This window comes from Liolophura sinensis, chromosome 4, assembly GCF_032854445.1.
Source record: "Liolophura sinensis isolate JHLJ2023 chromosome 4, CUHK_Ljap_v2, whole genome shotgun sequence".
NCBI lineage: Eukaryota > Metazoa > Mollusca > Polyplacophora > Chitonida > Chitonidae > Liolophura > Liolophura sinensis.
In genome coordinates this window covers 7294565-7317005 of record NC_088298.1, presented here as the reverse complement: position 1 = coordinate 7317005, position 22441 = coordinate 7294565, and the positions used below count along the sequence as shown (strand labels likewise).

The window sequence follows — 22441 nt, the reverse complement described above, 5'->3', positions numbered from 1 at the left end:
GTGAAGTCAATTAAGGAGTTACATGTAGATCAGTGGGTATTAGTGCGGCTTGGGGATCGTGTGAAGAAACTGTTCATGGGAAGTATCGACACCGTGTATTATTCAGATGGGGATCTTGAGGTTTCTTTTCTAAGAAGAAAAGGTCTGCAAACAAATGCATTTGTTCACCCCAAAGAAGAAGACTGTGCATTAGTGGATTTCGACCAAATAGTTGGAGCACTTAATCAACCACAAACACTGCGAAGAGGTCTGCTCAAATTTACGGTTGACGCCAGTGAATGGATCCCATAGTCAACAAAAGGAATTCTAGAGACGTTCTGTTCCGTATTTGAACTGTGTGTTGCAAAGCTTTTGTTTTTAAACTGTAAAATTATGCTCCCAAATGGTGTAAACGTGATTGCGGTTTCTCAAATTTGTTTCATTGTTAAGCAAAACACGTGCATTCATAACTTTTCAAACATCCTGAGATGTTTAAGTTAAAATTTGTATTTTTTAAAAACCTAATTAAAGTCCGAAACCAACCCTTTGGTTCGCTTATCTCGTTTACAGGCATGGCAATTCTCCGCCGATCGGCGGATTTCCGCCGTTTTTAAAAATTCTAGAGGGCCATTTTTCTAAAACGTTAAATTTCGCTAAAAAAAAAATTAAAAAAATAGGGTGGGTAATGTACCGTAACTTCATCGGTCCGTGCATTCTAGGCACGGTTGGTGAGTACTGTCAGAGAGCGCTCTGTTGTATCCTTCTGTTTTAAGAAGCCTCAAGCGGAAGTTCTGTGTTGGGTTTGAAACGGCTGTTTTCATTGGTTCAGGCGTCATTCCTCCAGCCAATCACTCGATCTGTTCTATTCAATTTCGCGCTATGTTACAAATCGAAAATGGCGAAAACTTTGACAAGAGACCAGGAATCGGCTGTCCGAGAAATTGATAAGACTGTTCGCAACAAATTTAGATGAGAGTGGCTTGACAGAAGCGTTACAGTTTGAGTAAAAATCGGAAAGAATTTCGAAGACGTAACAGAGAAGTTGTCAAACTTTGTGAAAAAGTGCGACATCCCTGGTAAAGCACTCTGCACCTACTGCAACGACATCATCAACTACGGCTCTAGGGGATGCGTTGCATTGACAAACCATGCCATGAAAGTTTCAAAACACGCTGAGAATATGTCAATTCGGCGTTCGAATTATTCACTAAAATCAGCGTTCACAAAAAAGAGCGCTGTGACTGATGCTACACGATGGGGGACGCTTGCAAAACCTACCGAGAAGCGGGACTCGGAGTCGGAGCCACTCACCCCAATTGCTGATAGACAAGTTCATTCTGAGGTAAACTTATATTGACTGCCTCTTTACCTTTTTTATGTTTGGAAAAACTATTTGATTGTCTGATTTTCAATATTCACAGTATTGTCGGCATGAATGTTTAATTTAATTGACAGCCTTTGTTTAATGTAATCACAACCTTAATTTCATTACTTCATTTTTATTTTATTTTTATATACATTCATGCTTAATATTAATTAACCTATTTTTACAAAATCAAAAATATTTTATTTTTTCCATTTTTGACAGCGGTCAGAAGTAAGTCTTTTGGTCCTAATAAATCTCTGCCCTTGCACTTTTCCTGATGGTTTTGGTGAAGGATTTCTAATAGTCTACTGCAACACTAACTGTAGTGCTAGCTTCATATTTAATGCTATTAATTTGGATATGGCTTTGCTTTATAATTGGGTATGTAAGTCTCGAAGAAAATGAGCGAGATTTCACAATTTCCGGGTACCTCTGACACTGACACCAACGTCTTAGTGACGTTCATGCTCGCTTGGTGACGTGGTTACATTATCACGTCGCAAGCAGGCGTCATGTTCGAACGCATGATTCGGGGACGCATGCCTATACGCAGCAAGGGTACCCAGAAGTGCAAAGAATTCCGACGAGACTTACATGCCCTACACTGGTGTAGTGCACGCTCTACTTCATTTGCTTTAAATTTATTACTCATAATCATTACTATCGGACTTGGTTAGTTTGTAGAGTGCTATTGTAGAAAAGGAGGCCATTCTGCTGCATATATTGTTTGTCAGGATCTTCAGGTAGTAAATCTATGGCTTCTAGAAACTCCTTGATATTCCCTAGAGAGTTCATTTTACAGTCGATTGCTGTCTGCCTATAATTAATCAATTGCTGTCTTCCTGATTTAAAGTCTCTCTTTGACTTCTTGAAATAATTTAAATTTATACAACAGCTTAGAGGTATATCTAGACTACACCCCCACCCCCTTTGCATTAATAAGTAGTGATTGTATAATGATTAGCTGAGCAATATTAAAGATCTGCTTGGATCGTCTCTTGTGGGATCATTTTGTTGTATTAATTTGACCTAGACACACACAAATATCATTGTTTTTTGACAGAGAGAGATCTATGGAACTAAAGATATTATGTACATATTAAATTATTTCTTAAATTAAAATTTTAATTATTGTCTTTTCAGGCTCTGGTCCTCTCTGTTCTAGCAGAACACAGCTTGCCCTTGAGCCTCGCGCCAGTGATTGTCCAAACAGCCTGTGAACTTGCAAAGGACCCGAGAGCCCTGAGTTGTGTTAAATTGGAACGAAAGACTGCAGGATACAAACTGACACATGGCCTGGGAAAGACTTTTTCAGAAGATACAGCCAGTGCATTACAGTCTCAGCCTTTCAGTCTCAATATTGACGAAAGCACATCTAACAGTGACAAAAGGATGTTAGCTGTATTAGCCAGTTATTTCAGCGTGGAACAGAAGAAAGTTGTGGTTGAACATCTTCGATCAGTTGAAGTCTTCAAGGTTGACACTAAGAGCATTCTTGCTGCTCTTGATTCCCTTTTATTTTGATGGATTCGTGCAACGTGATGCGGGGTTCTAAGAATGGTCTGGAAGTTCAAATTCAGAGAGAGAGAGCTCCTAACTTGCTTGATATTGACGGGGATTCTTGTCATCGTGTACATAATGCGTGCAAGAAATTCTGTTCCCCTTTTGAAGGATGGGTTGAAGGTCTAGCCAACGACTTACATAATGATTTGGTGTGGAGCACAGATCTAAGACAGCTTTTCAGTGAAATATGTGAAATGCTTGATACACCATTCACCATGCCAAAGAAGTTTATTCCTCACAGGTGGCTTTCTTGTTATGACACAAGCTTGGCCAACCTAGTCATGATGGATGCCTTTGCTGTATTCTACTATGGGTTCCTTAAGGAAGACGATAAAGAACTGTACCAGGAACCTGTAAATGGAATTGTGGACCAACAAAAATTGACAGCTGATGGCTTAAATAGATTAGACGAAATTTGGGCAGAGCTTGCGCAGAAGAAAACTACGGCAGATGGTAAGGAGAGAAAGCGCAGGATTATTGAAAAAGTCTTGTTCCAGTCCAAAAAGACCCATTTAATCATGTCATTATATTCTGCAGTCCTGGGTATGCTGAAAGAATTCACCTGCCTCCTTCAAACAAATACACCCATGATTCATGTGTTACACGACAAACAGGAGCAATTATTCTCCGATTTTCTGGCATGCTTTGTAAAAGCTGAAGTCATCGCTGGGAAATCTGCAGCTCAGTTGAAAGTGCTAAATTTGAATGATGGTAACCTGTTTGTCAATATCAAGGACATGTTTGTTGGAAGTAATGTGGAAGAAATCATTAAGAGTAGTCACCCAAAGGACACAACAGTAACAGAGTTTCTGAAGCAAGTTTCTGCAGCTTATGTTGCATGTGCTCAGCATTTGCAGAAAAAACTACCTCTTGATAGCAAGCTTCTTCGGTCAATTTCTGCTATTGACCCATCAGCAAGAGGCCACAGTGAAACTGTTAAATGTCTCAAATATTTAGGTGAGAGCTTGAGACCTTTCCTTACAGATGAAGAACAATCTAGTGTGTCACTTGAAGCTCATAGATTCCAGGTAGACTTGAGCCTAACAAGTCTAATTGACAGAAGTGTCCACGACGTTGATCAGTGGTGGGCAGCCTTGGACGAAGCGAATAAGTATCCAGCCCTTTGTAAACTTGCCAAAACAGCATTAACATGTTTCCATGGACCCATGGTGGAATCATCTTTCAACCTTATGGGTGACATAATTGATCCCCGGTCATCAAGAATGAATGTTAACACATTTAATGCATTCCAAACTGTAAAGTATGCACTTAAGGCCAGGAACACCACTGCCATCAAACTTTTTGCCAAGACAGATGTGAAACACACCAAAGTGGACAAATCATTGTGTATCAACATGAGGGCAGCAGCCAAGGAACAGAAGAGGCTGTGGGAGGAACAGAAGACATTAAAACAGAACAGACTAAAAAACATCAAATCTGCTGAAAAGGTGGTCCCTCCCAGTACAGTTGTTAGAAAAGGGATAAAGACTTTGGAGAAGGTTGCTCAGCAACAGAAGAGGAAAGCCATTGAAAGATTAACTGCATTACAAGCCAAAAAAAAGGAAAAAGTAGACACTGTTCCAAGAAGTATGTCAGAAATTACATGTGATGGGACATTACCGTTAATGAAATGCAGTGTTTTATTATGACATACATGTATTCAACATGGCTGAATACTTTATTTTCTGTTGTGTGGCAGGTAAAAATACACTTTTATCCTTTATTTTTGTCGTTATTAATCTTGTATTAAATGCTCTCTAGTGCTTTCTCACTCCCCGAACCCCAAAGACCTGGTCCCGGCGGCCCCCAGACCCCCTGCTGATGTTCAGCTGATTTCAGAATTAGCTGTTGCCATGCCTGCAAGTGTATTTGTTCACCCCAAAGAAGAAGACTGTGCATTAGTGGATTTCGACCAAATAGTTGGAGCACTTAATCAACCACAAACACTGCGAAGAGGTCTGCTCAAATTTGCGGTTGACGCCAGTGAATGGATCCCATAGAATTCTAGAGACATTCTGTTCCGTATTTGAACTGTGTGTTGCAAAGCTTTTATTTTTAAACTGTAAAATTATGCTCCCAAATGGTGTAAACGTGATTGCGGTTTCTCAAATTTGTTTCATTGTTAAGCAAAACACGTGCATTCATAACTTTTCAAACATCCTGAGATGTTTAAGTTAAAATTTGTATTTTTTAAAAACCTAATTAAACTCCGAAACCAACCCTTTGGTTCGCTTATCTCGTTTATGTGTTGATGTAAAGTAAATCTCCGAAGTCACCACCTCCTGTGGGGGGAATTCGGACAACTTTCAAACAAAAAAAAATCGCAGACTCTTATACATTGAAGACTTGTACTAATGCTGGCTGAACCCATATATTAAATGCAAACTGATCAGAAGAAAAAGTCCTTATTATATCAGATATTCTGAAGCACAGAAAGAAAAGACTAAAAAAACCGTCCGAATTCACCCCAGCTTACGGTACACTATATGCAGGACCCCTTGGTATATTGCGATCCAAATAAGGATAATTTACGATATCAAAATATGGGCAAACTTCGGCAATATGGGGGTTATTTAACGCCAGATCATCAATATACCGCTTGGTGAATGAAAAGGATCGAACTTTACAGATATTACTTTCAAGTATTTTCTGCATCTAGTCGTATTCATATGAAAACACGTATAGGTCTGCCAAAAGAGGCGCACAATTGGTACCCATAGGAATACCTATGCACCGTTTGTAAATGTTATCCCCCGAATACCTGTGGCGCGCTGTTTTTGTCCGAGAGTGGGCGTGTGTGGCACATGTCTAGCTGAAAAGTCGCCGGGTATATCGTCCAGCCTCATATCTCCCACCATGTTTGTTTCAAGTTGGGGTGGCTATCTGGCTAGTTTACGATCAGTCTCACCAGAAATGACCTGGAAGGAACCTGTAGTCAACACTGATCAATAAAACACTTCGCCCTCAATTATAGAAAAGATTAACCAATAAATTCAAAGAATGATAATTGTTAGGACATGTGCCATTTAGTACGCTATTTGAAGGTAGTTTGGTTTGACGTTGGCGACAATCAATTCTAGCGTGGCGCAGACCTCTGATACCGGTCCTACAGGGAGGTGCACTGCTGGGCACTCCTTCAGCAGTGTAGTACGCCTTGCCCATTTATCGATACGAGTTTTGTCGCAGCGTTGCTGTATTTCATCTTGCACGAATGTTCAATAACCTTAAGATAGACTGACGACAGGTCGCGTTTCACTAAATAACTGCAAACACGAGGGCGTATAAGTTCTGTGCTACTCTGCCGCGTAATGGCGGTATGGCGTTTATTTGTAGCCTATTCCAGATCGTTCCGGTAAAGAATGGGTACGGTGGCGCCATCTGTGTTGCCAAGTTGTAATAATAATATATCTATTTTAAAGCTTAGAAGCTCAATTACTCTTTTTAACACCGATACATACGTAGGAAAACGTCAAGAGAACAAAAAACATGGGTATGTTGATGCTTTCGATGACAAAATGTGCTATGATAGGCGGAAACATCAGTGGTTCACACCCTATTCCATGTAACGAAAACTGATCTCTTAGTAGTTCCCATAAGCGTGTAAACCGCTTTCTTCGTCTGTTCACACTGCGTCACTCCTTACAACGGTAACGTTTGCCTGTAGGATGTGGTAACTTTATCACACAATGAGTGCGCACATGCCGTGTAGATTCCTTCAGCGGGGACTCAATATTAAGAACTAGGAAGCTAAAAAAGTCCACCACCTGTGGATCCACTTAAAGAGATAATGATCATACATAGTGCAGTCAAATCTTGTGTAAGAGTGATCTGGTTTTTGACTGCTGTCATATAGAGACGTGTGTACACATTTTATATATTTAAAGCGCCATGCCACCGACTTCCAACGAGCAGTAGGCTTTTTGACAATGACCTAGATAACAGGTGCATGTTGTGTGCTTCATTACTTGTGCTACAGCCCTTACATGAAGTGTGAAGTGTGTTCGTGCCATATTAGTTCCCGTTTGATCCCACTACTTCCCACACTCGGCTATGTTAAACACTCTGCTCAGTGCCGTTGCACCTGAGGTTTTAATGTGGTACCATGGCTGTCAGCAAGTGTGTCTACTGGATGAGCTCTGTACTTAAGGCAGAGTATTTGAGGTGCAGGACCATATGGCCGATATCAGTATCCATTGCAATGGAGATAATCATTGAATGTTTATCAAAGCTTATTCAAAGGGTGGTAGGATAGGATGAGTGTCAAAGTAGATCCAGCTGTCATATGTACACAGCTAAAATTTAAACTTAACACATTTATTTTTGTGTGTAGTGCTACTAGCATAATCTAGGCCATGTTATCACTATAGAAGGCATACCGTAAACCGGCGTGAATGTGGACAGTTTTGCCTGTATTCTTAGTAGGGTGTTTTTTTTTTTGTTATTATTAATGGATTTTGAGAAAAGTGATTATGCCGATGTTATTCACATGTCCGTGTTCTGACGTCCGTCTCCTCATTGTTGCTTAATATCATTTTATGTTCAATAAATGCATCTGTCATGAAAAGTTGCTTGTTGAAATAAGGCCAGGTGACTTGTGACGACTTGTCGTATGCAGGTGCGCCACATTTTGTTTTTGGTTGGGCATTCATATGTTTTCTCATGACATTCTTCAGGTATTTCTAATGGCCTTTACATTCATTAACTGGAACGAACGAACACACACACACACACATCTTTGGTGCCAAATGGGGACCATGTTTCAAACCTGGGTAAATGGGGACTTCATAACTATTGGCAATTCAGCAATCTCCCATATAGATCTATAGTAGACCTATAGAGGCCCTGTGGGGTCCATTGACCATTTAGCATGCCGCATTGTTGAAAACATCAAAAGTGATATTTGCAGTCAAACTGAGGACACACTTTAGTCCCCGAATGTTTGTGTGTCCCCATTTACATAGACAGTGATATCTCCCCCCAAAGTCTCTATTTAGATAGAATATACTGTATGGATGTGCAAGGTGTTCCCAGTTATATAGACTGTGTCACTCTACAACTGATGCAAAGTTAGTGTGATCATTCACTAGGCATAGAATAGGTGTGAAATGTGACTATAGTGTCTCTTCTTAGGCAGGATAGCTCGCTAAACACTAATTTGGATAGTTGTCTGCATTTACTAAGTGTAGGTCAGAAGAATGTGTGTCTGTAGCATCCCCGCTTTGACAGGATGGTTCACTAAACACTATGCTTGAGAGATGTTCCCATTGACCCAGCATAGGTCAGAAGAATGTGTATAGTGTGGCCACTTAGGCTGGATAGTGCATTAAACATTGTGTTACAGAAGTGTCCCCATTTACCCAGCATAGGTCAGAAAAATGTGCACAGGTTCCCCACTTTGGCAGGATAGTTCAATGAACACTGTGCTGGAGAGGTGTCCTCAGTTAAGAATTGTAGGTTAGAAGAATATGTATCTATTGTGTCCCCACTTAGGCGGGACAGTGTGTTAAACACTGTGAGAGAATTGTTTCCATTTACCCATCATAGGTCAGAAGAATGTGTATAGCGTCGCCACTTTGGCAGGATAGTTCACTGAACACTGCTGGAGAGGTGTCCTCATTTACTAATTATGGTAAAGAAGAATGTGTCCCCACTCCCCACAGGATAGTGCGTGAAAAAACACTGTTGGTAAAGTGTCCCCATTTACTCAACACAGGTCAGGAGAATGTGGATCTATAGTGTCCCCACTTAGGCAGGATAGCGTGTTAAACACTGTTGGAGAAGTGTCCCCATTTACCCAGCATAGTTTGGAAGAATGTGCACAGTGTCCCCACAGGCAGGGTAGCGTGTTGAACACTGTTGGAGAAGTGTCCCCATTTACCCAGCATAGTTCGGAAGAATGTGTATAGTGTCCCCACTTAGGCAGGATAGTGTGTTAAACACTGTGATGGAAAAGTGTCCCCATTTACCCAGCATAGTTCGGAAGAATGTGTATAGTGTCCCCACTTAGGCAGGAGAGTGTGTTAAACACTGTGTTGGAGAAGTGTCCCCATTTACCCAGCATAGTTTGGAAGAATGTGTATACAGTCCTCACTTAGGCAGGGTAATGTGTTAAACATTGTGATGGAGAAGTGTCCCCATTTACCCAGCATAGTTGCGAAGAATATGTATAAGGTCCCCACTTAGGCAGGATAGTGCATCAACCACTGTGTTGAAGTGTCCCCATTTACCCAGCATAGTTCAGAAGAATGTGCACAGTGTCCCCACTTAGGCAGGATAGTGTGTTAAATGCTGTGTTTGGAGAAGTGTCCCCATTTACCCAGCATAGTTCGGAAGAATGTGTATAGGGTCCCCACTTAGTTCAGAAGAATGTGTATAGGGTCCCCACTAAGGCAGGATAATGCATTAAACATCGTGATGGAGAAGTGTCCCCATTTGCTCAGCCTAGGTCAGAAGAATGTGTATAGTATTACCACGTGACTGGCATTGGTCACTATTTGTTATACATGTACTGGCATACATAGTTAATTTATGTGTTATGTCAGTGGTAGAACTGCAATTGCTTACATACATCAACTGCTCATGTCAATGTTGATCTTTTAGTCATTATTTTTTCATCCTTTCTTTGTTATATATTGTTACCGAGGCCTCTGTGGCTCAGTTGGTTAGCGCGCTAGCGCAGCGTAATGACCCAGGAGTCCCTCACCAATGCGGTCGCTGTGAGTTCAAGTCCAGCTAATGCTGGCTTCCTCTCCGGCCATACGTGGGAAGGTCTGCCAGCAACCTGCGGATGGCCGTGGGTTTCCCCCGGGCTCTGCCCGGTTTCCACCCACCATAATGCTGGCCGTCGTCGTATAAGTGAAATATTCTTGAGTACGGCGTAAAACACCAATCAAATAAATAAATAAATATATTGTTACCTGTTTTTTACCTAGTTCAAACATCGTTCAGTCCATGTTGGGATTATCTATGGCAACCATGCCAAGCAGCCTACACATGGACTAATATATAAAAACATTTCCAGCTTTCACTCTAGAGAGTAAAATGTAGTTAATAACGAGAAGTATGACTTTCAACCCAGGTGTCCAGAGTGCCTTCGTTCATGTCACCAAGAGTTTGAAGACCAGAACCCCTGGTGATAATAGCGTCCCCACTTTGGCAGGATACTTCACATAACACTGTGTTGGAGAGGTGTTCCCATTTACCCAGCATAGGTCAGAAGAATGTGTACAGCATCCCTCTCAGACAGAATAGTGCATCAAACACTGTGTTGGAGAAGTGTCCCCATTTACCCAGCATAGGTCAGAAGAATGTGTACAGCATCCCTCTCAGACAGGATAGTGCATCAAACACTGTGTTGGAGAAGTCTCCCCATTTGCCCAGCATAGGTCAGAAGAATGTGTACAGCATCCCTCTCAGACAGAATAGTGCATCAAGCACTGTGTGGGAGAAGTGTCCCCATTTGCCCAGCATAGGTCAGAAGAATGTGTACAGCATTCCCTCTCAGACAGGATAGTGCATCAAACACTGTGTTGGAGAAGTGTCCCCATTTGCCCAGCATAGGTCAGAAGAATGTGTACAGCATCCCTCTCAGACAGAATAGTGCATCAAACACTGTGTGGGAGAAGTGTCCCCATTTGCCCAGCATTGGTCAGAAGAATGTGTACAGCATCCCTCTCAGACAGGATAGTGCATCAAACACTGTGTTGGAGAGGTGTCCCCATTTACCCAGCATAGGTCAGAAGAATGTGTACAGCATCCCTCTCAGACAGGATAGTGCATCAAACACTGTGTTGGAGAAGTGTCCCCTTTTGCCCAGCATAGGTCAGAAGAATGTGCACAGCATCCCTCTCAGACAGAATAGTGCATCAAACACTGTGTTGGAGAAGTGTCCCCATTTGCCCAGCATAGGTCAGAAGAATGTGCACAGCATCCCTCTCAGACAGAATAGTGCATCAAACACTGTGTTGGAGAAGTGTCCCCATTTGCCCAGCATAGGTCAGAAGAATGTGTACAGCATCCCTCTCAGACAGAATAGTGCATCAAACACTGTGTTGGAGAAGTGTCCCCATTTACCCAGCATAGGTCAGAAGAATGTGTACAGCATTCCCTCTCAGACAGGATAGTGCATCAAACACTGTGTTGGAGAAGTGTCCCCATTTACCCAGCATAGGTCAGAAGAATGTGTACAGCATCCCTCTCAGACAGGATAGTGCATCAAACACTGTGTTGGAGAAGTATCCCCTTTTGCCCAGCATAGGTCAGAAGAATGTGTACAGCATCCCTCTCAGACAGAATAGTGCATCAAACACTGTGTGGGAGAAGTATCCCCATTTGCCCAGCATAGGTCAGAAGAATGTGTACAGCATTCCCTCTCAGACAGGATAGTGCATCAAACACTGTGTTGGAGAAGTGTCCCCATTTACCCAGCATAGGTCAGAAGAATGTGTACAGCATCCCTCTCAGACAGGATAGTGCATCAAACAGTGTGTTGGAGAAGTGTCCCCATTTGCCCAGCATAGGTCAGAAGAATGTGTACAGCATCCCTCTCAGACAGGATAGTGCATCAAACACTGTGTTGGAGAAGTGTCCCCATTTGCCCAGCATAGGTCAGAAGAATGTGTACAGCATCCCTCTCAGACAGAATAGTGCATCAAACACTGTGTTGGAGAAGTGTCCCCATTTGCCCAGCATAGGTCAGAAGAATGTGTATAGCATCCCTACTTAGACAGGATTGTGCGTTAAAATTTTATTTATTTATTTGATTGTTGTTTTACGCCGTACTCAGGGATATTTCACTTACATGATGGCGGTAGACCTTCCCACGTACAGCTGTAGATTAAGCCGCATTGGTGAGACTCCTGGGTCATTATGCTGTGCTAAGGCTGGCGCACATAAGTCTCCACCACGCAAAACAGAAAATCCAAGAAAAAAAAAGAAAAAATTAAGTCACGCTGGTGACCTACTTTCAAAACGAAAGCGACGTAAAGGGGAGATAACTTTGAGCAACACATACTTACGTTTATTGCATTAGTAATATACTAATAGTAATACTTTGGTTTTGTTTATATAAATATTCGCTGTATAATATTTGCAGGATTTCATAGGTAAAGCTGCTAAGACTAGGCCTTCCTCAAAGTTTAAATTTAATAGAATCAGTGTAGTTTTGAGAACCTCTTACAAACTTCAATGAATTTGAAAGCCACTGGCGCACGTAAGTCTCCACCGCGCAAACCAGAAAATCCAAGAGAAAAAGAAAAAATTAAGTCACGCTGGTGACCTACTTTCAAAACGTAAGCGACCTAAAGGGGAGATAACTTTGAGCAAAACATATTTACGTTTATTGCATTAGTAATATACTAATAGTAATACTTTGGTTTTGTTTATATAAATATCCACTGTATAATATTTGCAGGATTTCATAGGTGAAGCTGCTAAGACTAGGCCTTCCTCAAAGTTTAAATTTAATAGAATCAGTCTAGTTTTAAGATCCTCTTACGAACTTCAATGAATTTGAAAGCCGTAATTTCACTTTTACAGAATTGGTAGTGTATGCTTTTGCACAACGTAACAGTCAGGGTGACTGGTCCTAGATATAATTGCACACTTTTTGCTTAATCAATAGTCCAAGAACATTGATAAATGGAAGTAAACTCAGAACCTTGAATATCAGCTTGTTCTGATCTTATGAATAACACAATCGCCATACTTAGCACACCAACAAACTTAACAAATGTATTGTTTCTCCAAATATAGACACTAAGCAGAACTACATTTTCATCATTAATGATTAATGCCCTTCTCAGAACCTTTTTCCCCGTGTATGTAGACCTACAAATCCCACAAAGACCTCACAGCCATCCCCAAACTGCTGAATCAAGTGGTAATGGATGAACTTCTGATCTCATTGTTAATACCAGTTCTCATTTTGCATTTTCATGAAATACTATAGATTTCTGAAATACTATGGAGCATCATATTAAACCCCAAGCATTCACTCATTTCATATTTCTTGAAAGTATCATTCTCAAGTGAAAATAAATCTACAGTTTGTTGTGGCAATCACAGTTGTCATGCACTAGTGCTATTTTGAGACCGCAAAAAATTTCTCCTCTGCTTTTACAAGGGCTTGGAACCTACTGTGCCATAGAAGCGATGTCACTCAATGTTACAGGTTTATCAACTTATCCACTGATGCTTTCTGAATAAGTTTTATTCTGCATTGTCATCAAGATGTCAACATCTCTTTAGACTACGACACAATAGGCAGCATTCAAATTTTTTACGGATATATACTTTTAGTTCTTTTCACCCTGATTCCTTTTCTCTCTGCATACTGCTTAAGTAGTCCTCTTCCTTGCAACACCCTGGGATTGAAGGTTTCTTCTCCACTCTTCAAATGGTATTGCTTGTGTCTTTGCACCGTATCTGTAGCCCATGAACTGCTGATGTAGTGGGGGGACTCTCTCCTCTCCATCGCATCGCACCAACGTTGTTTTTCTCATGTACTTTCTTTTGGGCGCCCCTTCTTTTCTTTCAGGCATACCTTGAGACGATGGGGGCACAGCCTGACCTGGTGTTGACTTGATGTTTTGGAAAACAACGGGATACAGAGGGTAATATGGGTACAGGTGAAATACTTGGCCACACTCTAATAGAGGACACAGCAGTTTCATGTGGAAGTGGTCGTTTCACGGGGTGGGCTGTGGCTGGCACGACAGAGCGAAAATGAGCTGGAAGTCTTGGTAAAGTTACACTGGCCATAAATGTAGGTGAAGACGTTGTAGCCTGTTGTAACCTTGGGCACTTCAGTTTTGCCATGCCTGCTGTATCTGGAGGGTCTGGGAATGAAAATGTTTCACCTTGTCCCACACTGAAAGTAGCTGGCTTATCTTTTGGCTGTGGTGCGCCATGGAGGGCTGAGGCAGATCAATGCCTTGGAGAACAACTTGTAAGTCTTTCTCCTTTCCTTTTTTGTTGTACCTGGGGGAAAAGACAACAGAAATAGATTACCTTTGAAGAACATCTCTGTTACGGATGCACTGTTGTGTATTTCACAAATGGCAAAAAATGGCACCATTCACCAGCTGTAAAAATTCAGCACAAACAGCAGATCTGCAAGTAGTTCATCTTAAATACAGAAACAGGAAAAATCAAATTTCAATTACCACTGTTGTATTGTCTTAATATTAACACTTGGGAGCTGTATCAGCCCTGCGGTTGGACATTAATTAGGCCCTGGATACAGGACTAGGCATTCTTCATGAGATTCCAGCGAGTGGTGGAAGTTTTGGTTTTCTTAGACCGCCTATCACTCGGGTATGCAGCAACCAATTTCTCAATGGTGGCCTCCACATACCGATTGCAATCAGGCCAGTTAGCCCAAGTGGGGTTGGGTCCAAGAATAGCCCTGTAAGTATAAAAGGATATAAATGTAACTTTTATCAAAGATTTTACTGCAATGTACGTAAAAATGTACAGTCATAAATCATATAAGTATAAATCAAACCGTCAGTCATTTCAGGTGGAGGTGTATGTAGAAAACTGTAATATTACCTTTGAATGCTTGTAACTCCCAAAGCTACTTGTTTCTTGGGACTTTTGAAGCGACCAGGCCCTGGTGAAGGAGATACCCTCAGGGGAAACTTTGTCCTTTGCTTATCAAAATCAGACAAGCCATTCCACAATTTAATGAGGCTGTCTGCCTCCTCCGATGTTAAGGGAGTAAGCTGTTCTTTCAAACTAGCCAGGAAGCTTGCCAGTTTTAACACAGCAGTGTAGCCTGGGACATTGTCAGGACCAAGGTCGCTCTGAAATTTGAAACAGACAAAATACAAGATATATAAACATTTTTATGCTGCTGCTGCTTGCAAATTACCTCCTTGGGACTGAACTACATTGCATATATACATGTATGGCCAGTGGTTCCACAGTGTAGAATCTGTGAAATGTCTAGAACTATCTCAGAATATGGCACTTAGAGACTGTCTCGCTTTTTTTAAGTGATATGAATGGAATCATGGTCTGGAACTAATTTTTGTCAGTAAGTAATCTGATGACACCTGAAAAGTAAATATAAAAATCATTAATTTGAGAAAAATCTATACACTACCACTGGATATTATTTATAAAATTCTTTTATTCCTGCAAGCTTAAGAAGTTTCTTGCAGCACTATATATCTTTGTGGGGAAGAGCTGAATCTTTACATGGCATTTGTGTTAACTAATCACAACTTACTCACCTGTACTTAAAACAGCCGTTGTGTCAATGGATCCCTCTGAAGCAGAGGTCACAGGAGGCGTACCTGATGGCTGAGCTATAAGGAATAAGCAAAACACAAAACACTCAAAAAGACAAAAGTTACTGTAACAAAATTCTGTAATGAGAGTTTAAAGAAAGCGGGAACAAAAGTCCAGAGATGTATCATTTGCAAATCCTTAAAGCTACGTATTACACACACGGATACAAACTTTTTTGATTACAGCTCTGTCCCCAAAAAGTTATTTCAAGATAATGGGGGTATTGCATTTGAACTGTCAGGAATACAGAACATAAGGTTTGAAGACAATATCCCAATTGTGTATTTTCTTTTAAATCAGACTTTAACCTAAAACTTAAACGTCCAGCATATTTCAACAGCCACATCTCTCCTTCCAAAAAACTGATGAAAAACTAACACAAAATGCAGCTTACCCATAGTAATATCCCCTGTCTGCACTTGTTCCTCAGATGCCATAGCATCCAGCATTGGAACTGTGACATCCTCAATCTCTATAGCATCCACAAAGCCCTCCTCTTCTAAAGCCTCTGGCTGCTCTTCTGAAACAGCAGTGTCTGACTCCAAGGCTTGAGCAATCTCTGCATAGCCCAGGTCTTGTGCAGAGGACTGAGCAAACAAGTACTCTAAACCCAGACGTTCCCCTAAAAACAACCAAAATATACATGAAGTAAAAGTGATCTGTATAATCTGATCATTTGCATATCTCAAGAATACGCAAAAACAACACATTATGAAATTAAAATTATGCCTTTCTTACCCGTATACTTTTTTGGTGGCACAAAATTTGGACAAAATGTTTTCCCCAGCACCTCTGACGACAACTTGTTGACTGCTTGCTGCAGTGGACCATCATAGGAGATGGGATCATCTCCTCTTTGCTGGTTAAGGCATCCCGTCTTCTGTCCTCATTCCACCTGTACACACCATCAAGGAGGTAAACCTGGAAGTTTACATCATTGGCAACAGTACCTGAAAAACACATAGTGTTATAAAACTGTTAAAATTTATCTTGGGCTGATTCGGTGATGAACATATTACTGACAGTAACAGCCGAAACTGACATAAGGAAGGTAAAGTTACCAGACTCACAGATACCGCTGGTTTAAGATGTTCAGTGGTTGGTGTTTTATGACATGCTTAAGAAACTCAAAACACATCTACTGACTACAGTGCTGTATCATGAAGAAATGTCAGAGAGAAAATAATAACAAACTACCCGTATGAATACTGTAACTTTACATACCGGGGATAAATCTAGCCATATGTAAATGGAAACTCTCCAGACTCGATCCTCTGGAGCATCTGAAAGTTGGGAGTGTTACACCTCCCTTAACCAATGTACCCATGCAGGTGTACAACTGGATAGCTTCAGGGTCCTGGATACAACCAACATGTCGACTCTGTTGTTGCCAAATGTCTCTCATTTTCTCAGTGTTGATGAGGGGCACACCAAGAATATCCAGGCCCTTGTCACCATCCATGGAACTGATCAGTTTCGAAATAAGACGTTCAGTCCCATCGGTGCCACGTGTCCTTCTCCTGCAGTGGAGAGCTAGCTCTTCCCTCTGGAGCGCCTGCATTACTTCAGAATCGCTGGGATTTGGAATATGACGCTTGATCATTTCCAAACGGTTTGCCTTTTTCAGCAAGCGGATATCTTCCTCCTCCCAGCGAAAGATGCAATGACTCAGACGCCCCATAAAAACCCCATACAGGGGATGAGCATCAGTTGTACACCCTGAAGATAAGCGTCTCATGAAATGCCAAATATCCAGTCTGTAAACAGAACAGGAAAAAAATTAAGGTTCCCCATTACAGATAAAACCCATCCAATATTAAAGAAAAACAAGTGGTTGACAAGGTTTACATTTAAAATATGTATTTTTAGGGTATAAATAATGACCTAAGTTCCAGTAAAAGGATTATTGAAACCTGTCTGTCTGATACATTCCCATACATCCATGATGGAAATCGGCCATACAGTGTTCTTCCCAGGCAGTCCAGTCCAATAAAACCATTAAATTTATTTGATTTATTTGAAGTACTCAAGAATATTTCACTTATACAATGGCGGCCAGCATTATTGTGAGAGGGACCCATGCACACTCTGGGAGAAACCCACAACCACCCACAGGTTGCTGGCAGACCTTCTCGCATACGGCTGGAGATTAAGTCAGCATGAGCTGAACGTTATTGTGCACACTACTAGAACTCTTTGGCATAAAGCAAACAAGACTTTACCTAACTTGCAGGAATGGCCAGTCATCAAAGTACTTGGCAATAGCAGAGCCGCCACACCAGCCTCTGTCTACATAGAGAAGTCCAGGAGGGTCAACACTGGCACGACAATAGCGATCAATGACACCATCAATCATATCCCTCAAACCCTGTCCTTCCCCAGTAGTGAGAACTGTCATGATGACTTGCCCATGCTCGTTGCCAACGTTTGTGGCCCACATGGTAGTTTTTGCACTTTGACCTGGAATCAATATTGATAATTGTTATGTACATCAAATCTTTAGTTTATCAACTATCAAAGTTATCAGCATTCTGCCTCTTAACTGCTGCAGTTGCTCTGTGAAGATGGCAAATTTCATTTCAGAAATTCATTTAAATTAAAGAATATGAATAAACAGGCTCGTGATAAATGTGTGCATTTAACATAAGTCAATAATCCATAAGAATGACTAAAATCAGATAGATACCAGCCAATTTTTTAGTGATTTTTTTTGTTGAATCTAATTTCAGCGCCTCTCCAAATTGGGACGTTATGCTAGCCTTGATGTAATCTAGCCTTTGTATCACATCAAGCTGATACATTTTCATCAACCAGCGGTGCCCTGGTATCCTAATTATTTATGGAGGCTCTTCAAACTGGGGTGTTACCACCAGACCACTCTGTGATGCTCTCTGGAATCGTCGACACTCAGTCATAATGATGCACTGCCTTGAGATAGTGATCTCCATGTTCCTCCTCTAACTCTCTAACTGCCTACGCAACAAACTACTGCTGTTACCCAGGCCTCCTTGCCGCAGTAGCTCCACCACCTTGCGACCACAGGCAAACTTGGCAGTTAGGATGCATGGAAAAACTATCTGACGGTCAAGATCCAGCTGACTGATGATGTTATGTGCCCAAGAGATAACCTAGAAAGAAAAATTTCATCTTAAGTTTTGACTTCCAGCAAGAGGGAAAATCATAGTAAAAACACATGGAATTGAACTCACAGCCGCTTTGCTGAGAGTTTCACTCAGCCTTATTGTTGTGTACAGCAAGCAGACTGGGGAACAATTAAATTTATCCAAGCCCATTCATGAACTTATTGTGTTCACAATGTTGGACTGAGGAGTGTGTTCTATCTCCTATGCTTGAATTTAGACTCACAAGACTGGGTATGAAACTGTTTCTCCTCTTGTTTAACATACAGTTGAACTTACGATATAAAACATAGTTTACCTTAGCACCACAGGATGAGCATTGTAGATACTCTGCAGCAATGATGTAAAAGCTGTCAACATCAAGCACCATCCTTGTTTTCTGGTGGAAGCCTACCCTGGTCAGCACTCCACCACATTTTCCAAACTCGCTGCCATGTGGACAAAGAAGCTTTACTCCCCCAAAATTAACAGGCATCCACAAAAACAATCGATGACTGAAGTATCTGTCAACTTTGTTTCGGGCTGAAGATGCCATACTTGGAGGGGGTGGTGTATGCCACAGTTTGATCAAGATATCAGAATGGAACTCAGTTTTGTTGGTCCGGGGGTTCCTCCTGAAAAATGTTTTGGATATCCACTGCTGGTCCTCTTCTGGCAGCATAGATTTCCAGCCTTGATACAAGAGGAGTTCATCTGATGTAAACAATAAGTCAGAAATTGATAAGTAGGAATTAAGATAATTTCTCGACAACTTCACATTTATGGCAAAAATCAAATGGTATTTTTCAATCCTTAAATCACTCAACAGATCACTATTTTGATGGAAACAACAGACGTTAAAGCTTATGAAGTATAATTTACAGTTGAAGAGAATTATACAATTTAGGCAAGGAAATACATCCTTGATTTACAGGATTCTAAAATTAATTATCAAACTAAAAGGAAGTCAAAAATTGTACTAAATTTATAAGAAAATTTAGTTCAATTGGTTTTCTTAAAATATTTTATAAACCATAGGTTACCACACACCCATCTACATGTATATACACTGACAGTCCCTTAATACCATATACACACAATGCATTGCTCCATTCTTTAGCACTATGATATGCTAAGTTCTGCCAAAACCACAAGACATGTTGTTCACATACATATTGTGCATTGCCATTTAAGTTTCATTAGAATAAATGAACATAAAGCTATAAGGAAATGGATGGAGTGAGTGAGTGCTTGGGGTTTAACGTCGTACTTAACAACTGAAATGGATGGAGAGCAGACAAGAAGCTTTAGTGAGAGACAAAATAAATGAAGAGAAGTCCCGCAGGTAAAAAGCAAAGGTGGACATGTGGAGCCTCAAGCTAAAATAAAATATTAGTACTTACCTCAAGTCAGCCTACTAATATCATAAAACAATTCCATGTAAACATTAAACATCTACCAAAATACAAATTTTGAAGTACACTAACTCACCTAAAATCTGGGGAAAAAAAATTTGCTTCTTTTTGTCAGATTTTAAAAATTTGATGGCATTTTAAGAAATCATTTTTGCATTTATTAGACACAGTATTAAAAACACAAATACATATATCAGTTACCCAATGTATAATGTTTGGCAGCTGTAATGACTTCTAAAGTTAAGGTGATATTTAGGATATTCTATTTACTTCATTTAAGTGGACATCAAATTCATAAAATTAAAACATATCTTGTTCCTATAAAAATGATTTCTGGAGGATTTAAAATGTAAAAATATTCGTCCTATACAAACTGAATATTTTACACAAAAATTACCTGGAACTTCTGAGGATACTTCAGTGGCGTCCGACATTTCAGTCGATTCAATATGTTCAAGAACCGAGACCAGATCTCGATCTTCCCGTGCTGAAGTACCTGTGCAAGAAAGAAGCAAACATATCATGGAATCGTTCTTCTGCACCAGTTATACAATCCTGTAATATATGTCACGTTCACTTGACTGCTTTCATTCGTTACCACAAAGATGTGTATTTTAACACCCAAACACACCAGTGGGATATATATCACACCCACACATATTATTATCTCTAGTCCACATACAAGCCAGGTAATGTGCATGTGAGTGTTTACATAAATACTTACCCAGTTTGATTTCTTGAGCAATCAGAGGTGACTGAGACGATGGAATGTCTGTGAACAAAGAACATATGTTAACTGATAGATAAAAAACTAAATACAACAAAAATTAATATTTCACACATCTTATTTTCACAAGAAACTATGATTATGTCAATGATATATCTTATTACAATTGTGAGTTATCTCCCCTGATCCTAAATTTTTTTTTTATCTTCTCATCACTGTGTGGTATTAATCCAGTTATAATTTTTAGTTATCATCTTTGTAATATTTCGATAAACAATAATAACCGATTTGCACTGATTTATCAGCAGTACTCACTTGGTTTCACCTTAGGTGGGGCAAAAAGTGTCTTGGCACAAGGGCCCCAGTTGATAGCTGTCGCTCTGTTGTGACAAGGGCCTTCAACTGAGAGGTGCTTGACTTGCATGTTTCCTCGCTTTTCCTTTGAATAATGGTGCGCCCCTCCTCAAACATTTGCATGTAGCGCTATAAAATACAATTTTCATCTGATTGTCACTAAATGTCACTGAAACAGGTTCAAGTTCAGAAAGATTTGTACAATTACAATAGAGTTCAATTAAATTTGTCTGTACACTGTCTGCTTGTGTTGGCATGTCCGATTTCGAGAATTTCACTGTAATAGTTATTTAACTAGGAATCATCCAATCTATGGTTCACTACCAGTCTTGTGCAAGTCAGCTGGCATCCATTGCACATCCTGTATACATATAAGGGGGTTTGATTATTGATTGATTGAGCCGTAACATCCTACTTAACAGTGTCAGTAAACCATAAAATGTACAGGGTGTCACCTTAAATTCAGCCTTGTTGTGTCTTTACTGAACACTAGACAGGTCTTGTTTCCATTCATCCTTGATGATCTGTCCAACAAACCATCCACAATATCCAGGGACATTCTCCAAAAGCCACCGGAAACACTTTCCCCTATACTTCCCACACTGGAGGATGTACTCACCTAGTAGTTTATAATAAACACCACAGGTTGAATTAACATACATTAACATGTTCACTTTTAATGTATAACATGGCTGTTATTTTCAAATTATAAATTTGATTAGATTGATTGGAGTCCTACATGCACTGCAGAACTTCCACTTACTTGTACATTTGAATAATCGGTGGTATTATCGCAAGAAAAACAACTAATCATGACCATCACCTGTCTGCTGATGAACCATCACACTTAACCTAAAGAACAAATTCAGCTGATGCTGAACAAGGTTGGCAGATCCTGAGGGACATTTTGGTCAGGAATACAGAAATAAATAACAATAACCAAATTAAGTACTCCACAGACACTGAATACATGTATCTAAAATTTAACAAGTGAGTGTACTTGTTTTATAGTTTTATCAGTTTCTTATCCATCAAACAAGATACTAACCTTATGCATGTTCTTAAAAAATAGCCCTACTGGTGAATACTATTGACCTAATCAAGGACCTACCAAGTACATCTTTTTCAAGTTAAAAGTTAAGCACATCCAACAAACCCTGCCTACGACTGTGTTTTCAATCCATTGTATGTAGACAAATATACTAAATGTCCTAATAAGATCCCTTCGTTCGGTCTTCGTATACGGGAGCATATTGTGGGAGCTAACATCAAGCTGGAAGATATAGCTCCGGTGTCTTTTCCGGAGTCTCCTCCATGGCTTCTCCCACAACCTAAACTAATATTTGATCTACGTAAATATAATAAATCGAATATAAATCCTCTTATAATTCAGCAAGGTTTTGCTGAAATTAAAGCTAATTATATGGATTATAAATTTATATATACTGACGGGTCGAAGGATGAGGACAGGGTTGCGACTGCGGCTGTCATGGAGCAGCGAGTCTTCCTTTCGTCTTCCATCCTCTTCTTCAATATTCTCTGCCGAGGCCAGAGGTATACTCCTGGCCTTATCATATGTTTCTTCTGGGCATGCCCAGAGGGCAAAGTACTTCAGCCTATC

The 22441-nt window shown here is 40.4% G+C and overlaps 3 protein-coding genes across 3 annotated transcripts; all 3 read right to left on the bottom strand.

Annotated features, from left to right (window-relative positions):
- Positions 1–11499: 11499 nt before the first annotated feature.
- LOC135464823 (uncharacterized) lies at positions 11500–14133 on the bottom strand. Its single transcript, XM_064742390.1, has 3 exons — positions 14102–14133; positions 13729–13888; positions 11500–13590 (listed from the first exon to the last, which is right to left on the bottom strand). Exons 1-3 carry the CDS (start codon positions 14131–14133, stop codon positions 13246–13248), a joined length of 537 nt encoding a protein of 178 aa, XP_064598460.1. The 3' UTR covers positions 11500–13245.
- A 1133-nt stretch (positions 14134–15266) lies between these two features.
- LOC135464822 (uncharacterized) lies at positions 15267–16808 on the bottom strand. Its single transcript, XM_064742389.1, has 3 exons — positions 16529–16808; positions 15944–16090; positions 15267–15827 (listed from the first exon to the last, which is right to left on the bottom strand). The coding sequence occupies exons 1-3, from the start codon at positions 16806–16808 to the stop codon at positions 15514–15516; spliced, it is 741 nt and encodes a 246-aa protein (XP_064598459.1). The 3' UTR covers positions 15267–15513.
- Positions 16809–18162: 1354 nt separating this feature from the next.
- Positions 18163–20489, bottom strand: LOC135464821 (uncharacterized). Its single transcript, XM_064742388.1, has 3 exons — positions 20137–20489; positions 18644–19038; positions 18163–18333 (listed from the first exon to the last, which is right to left on the bottom strand). The coding sequence occupies exons 1-3, from the start codon at positions 20261–20263 to the stop codon at positions 18163–18165; spliced, it is 693 nt and encodes a 230-aa protein (XP_064598458.1). The 5' UTR covers positions 20264–20489.
- Positions 20490–22441: the final 1952 nt, after the last annotated feature.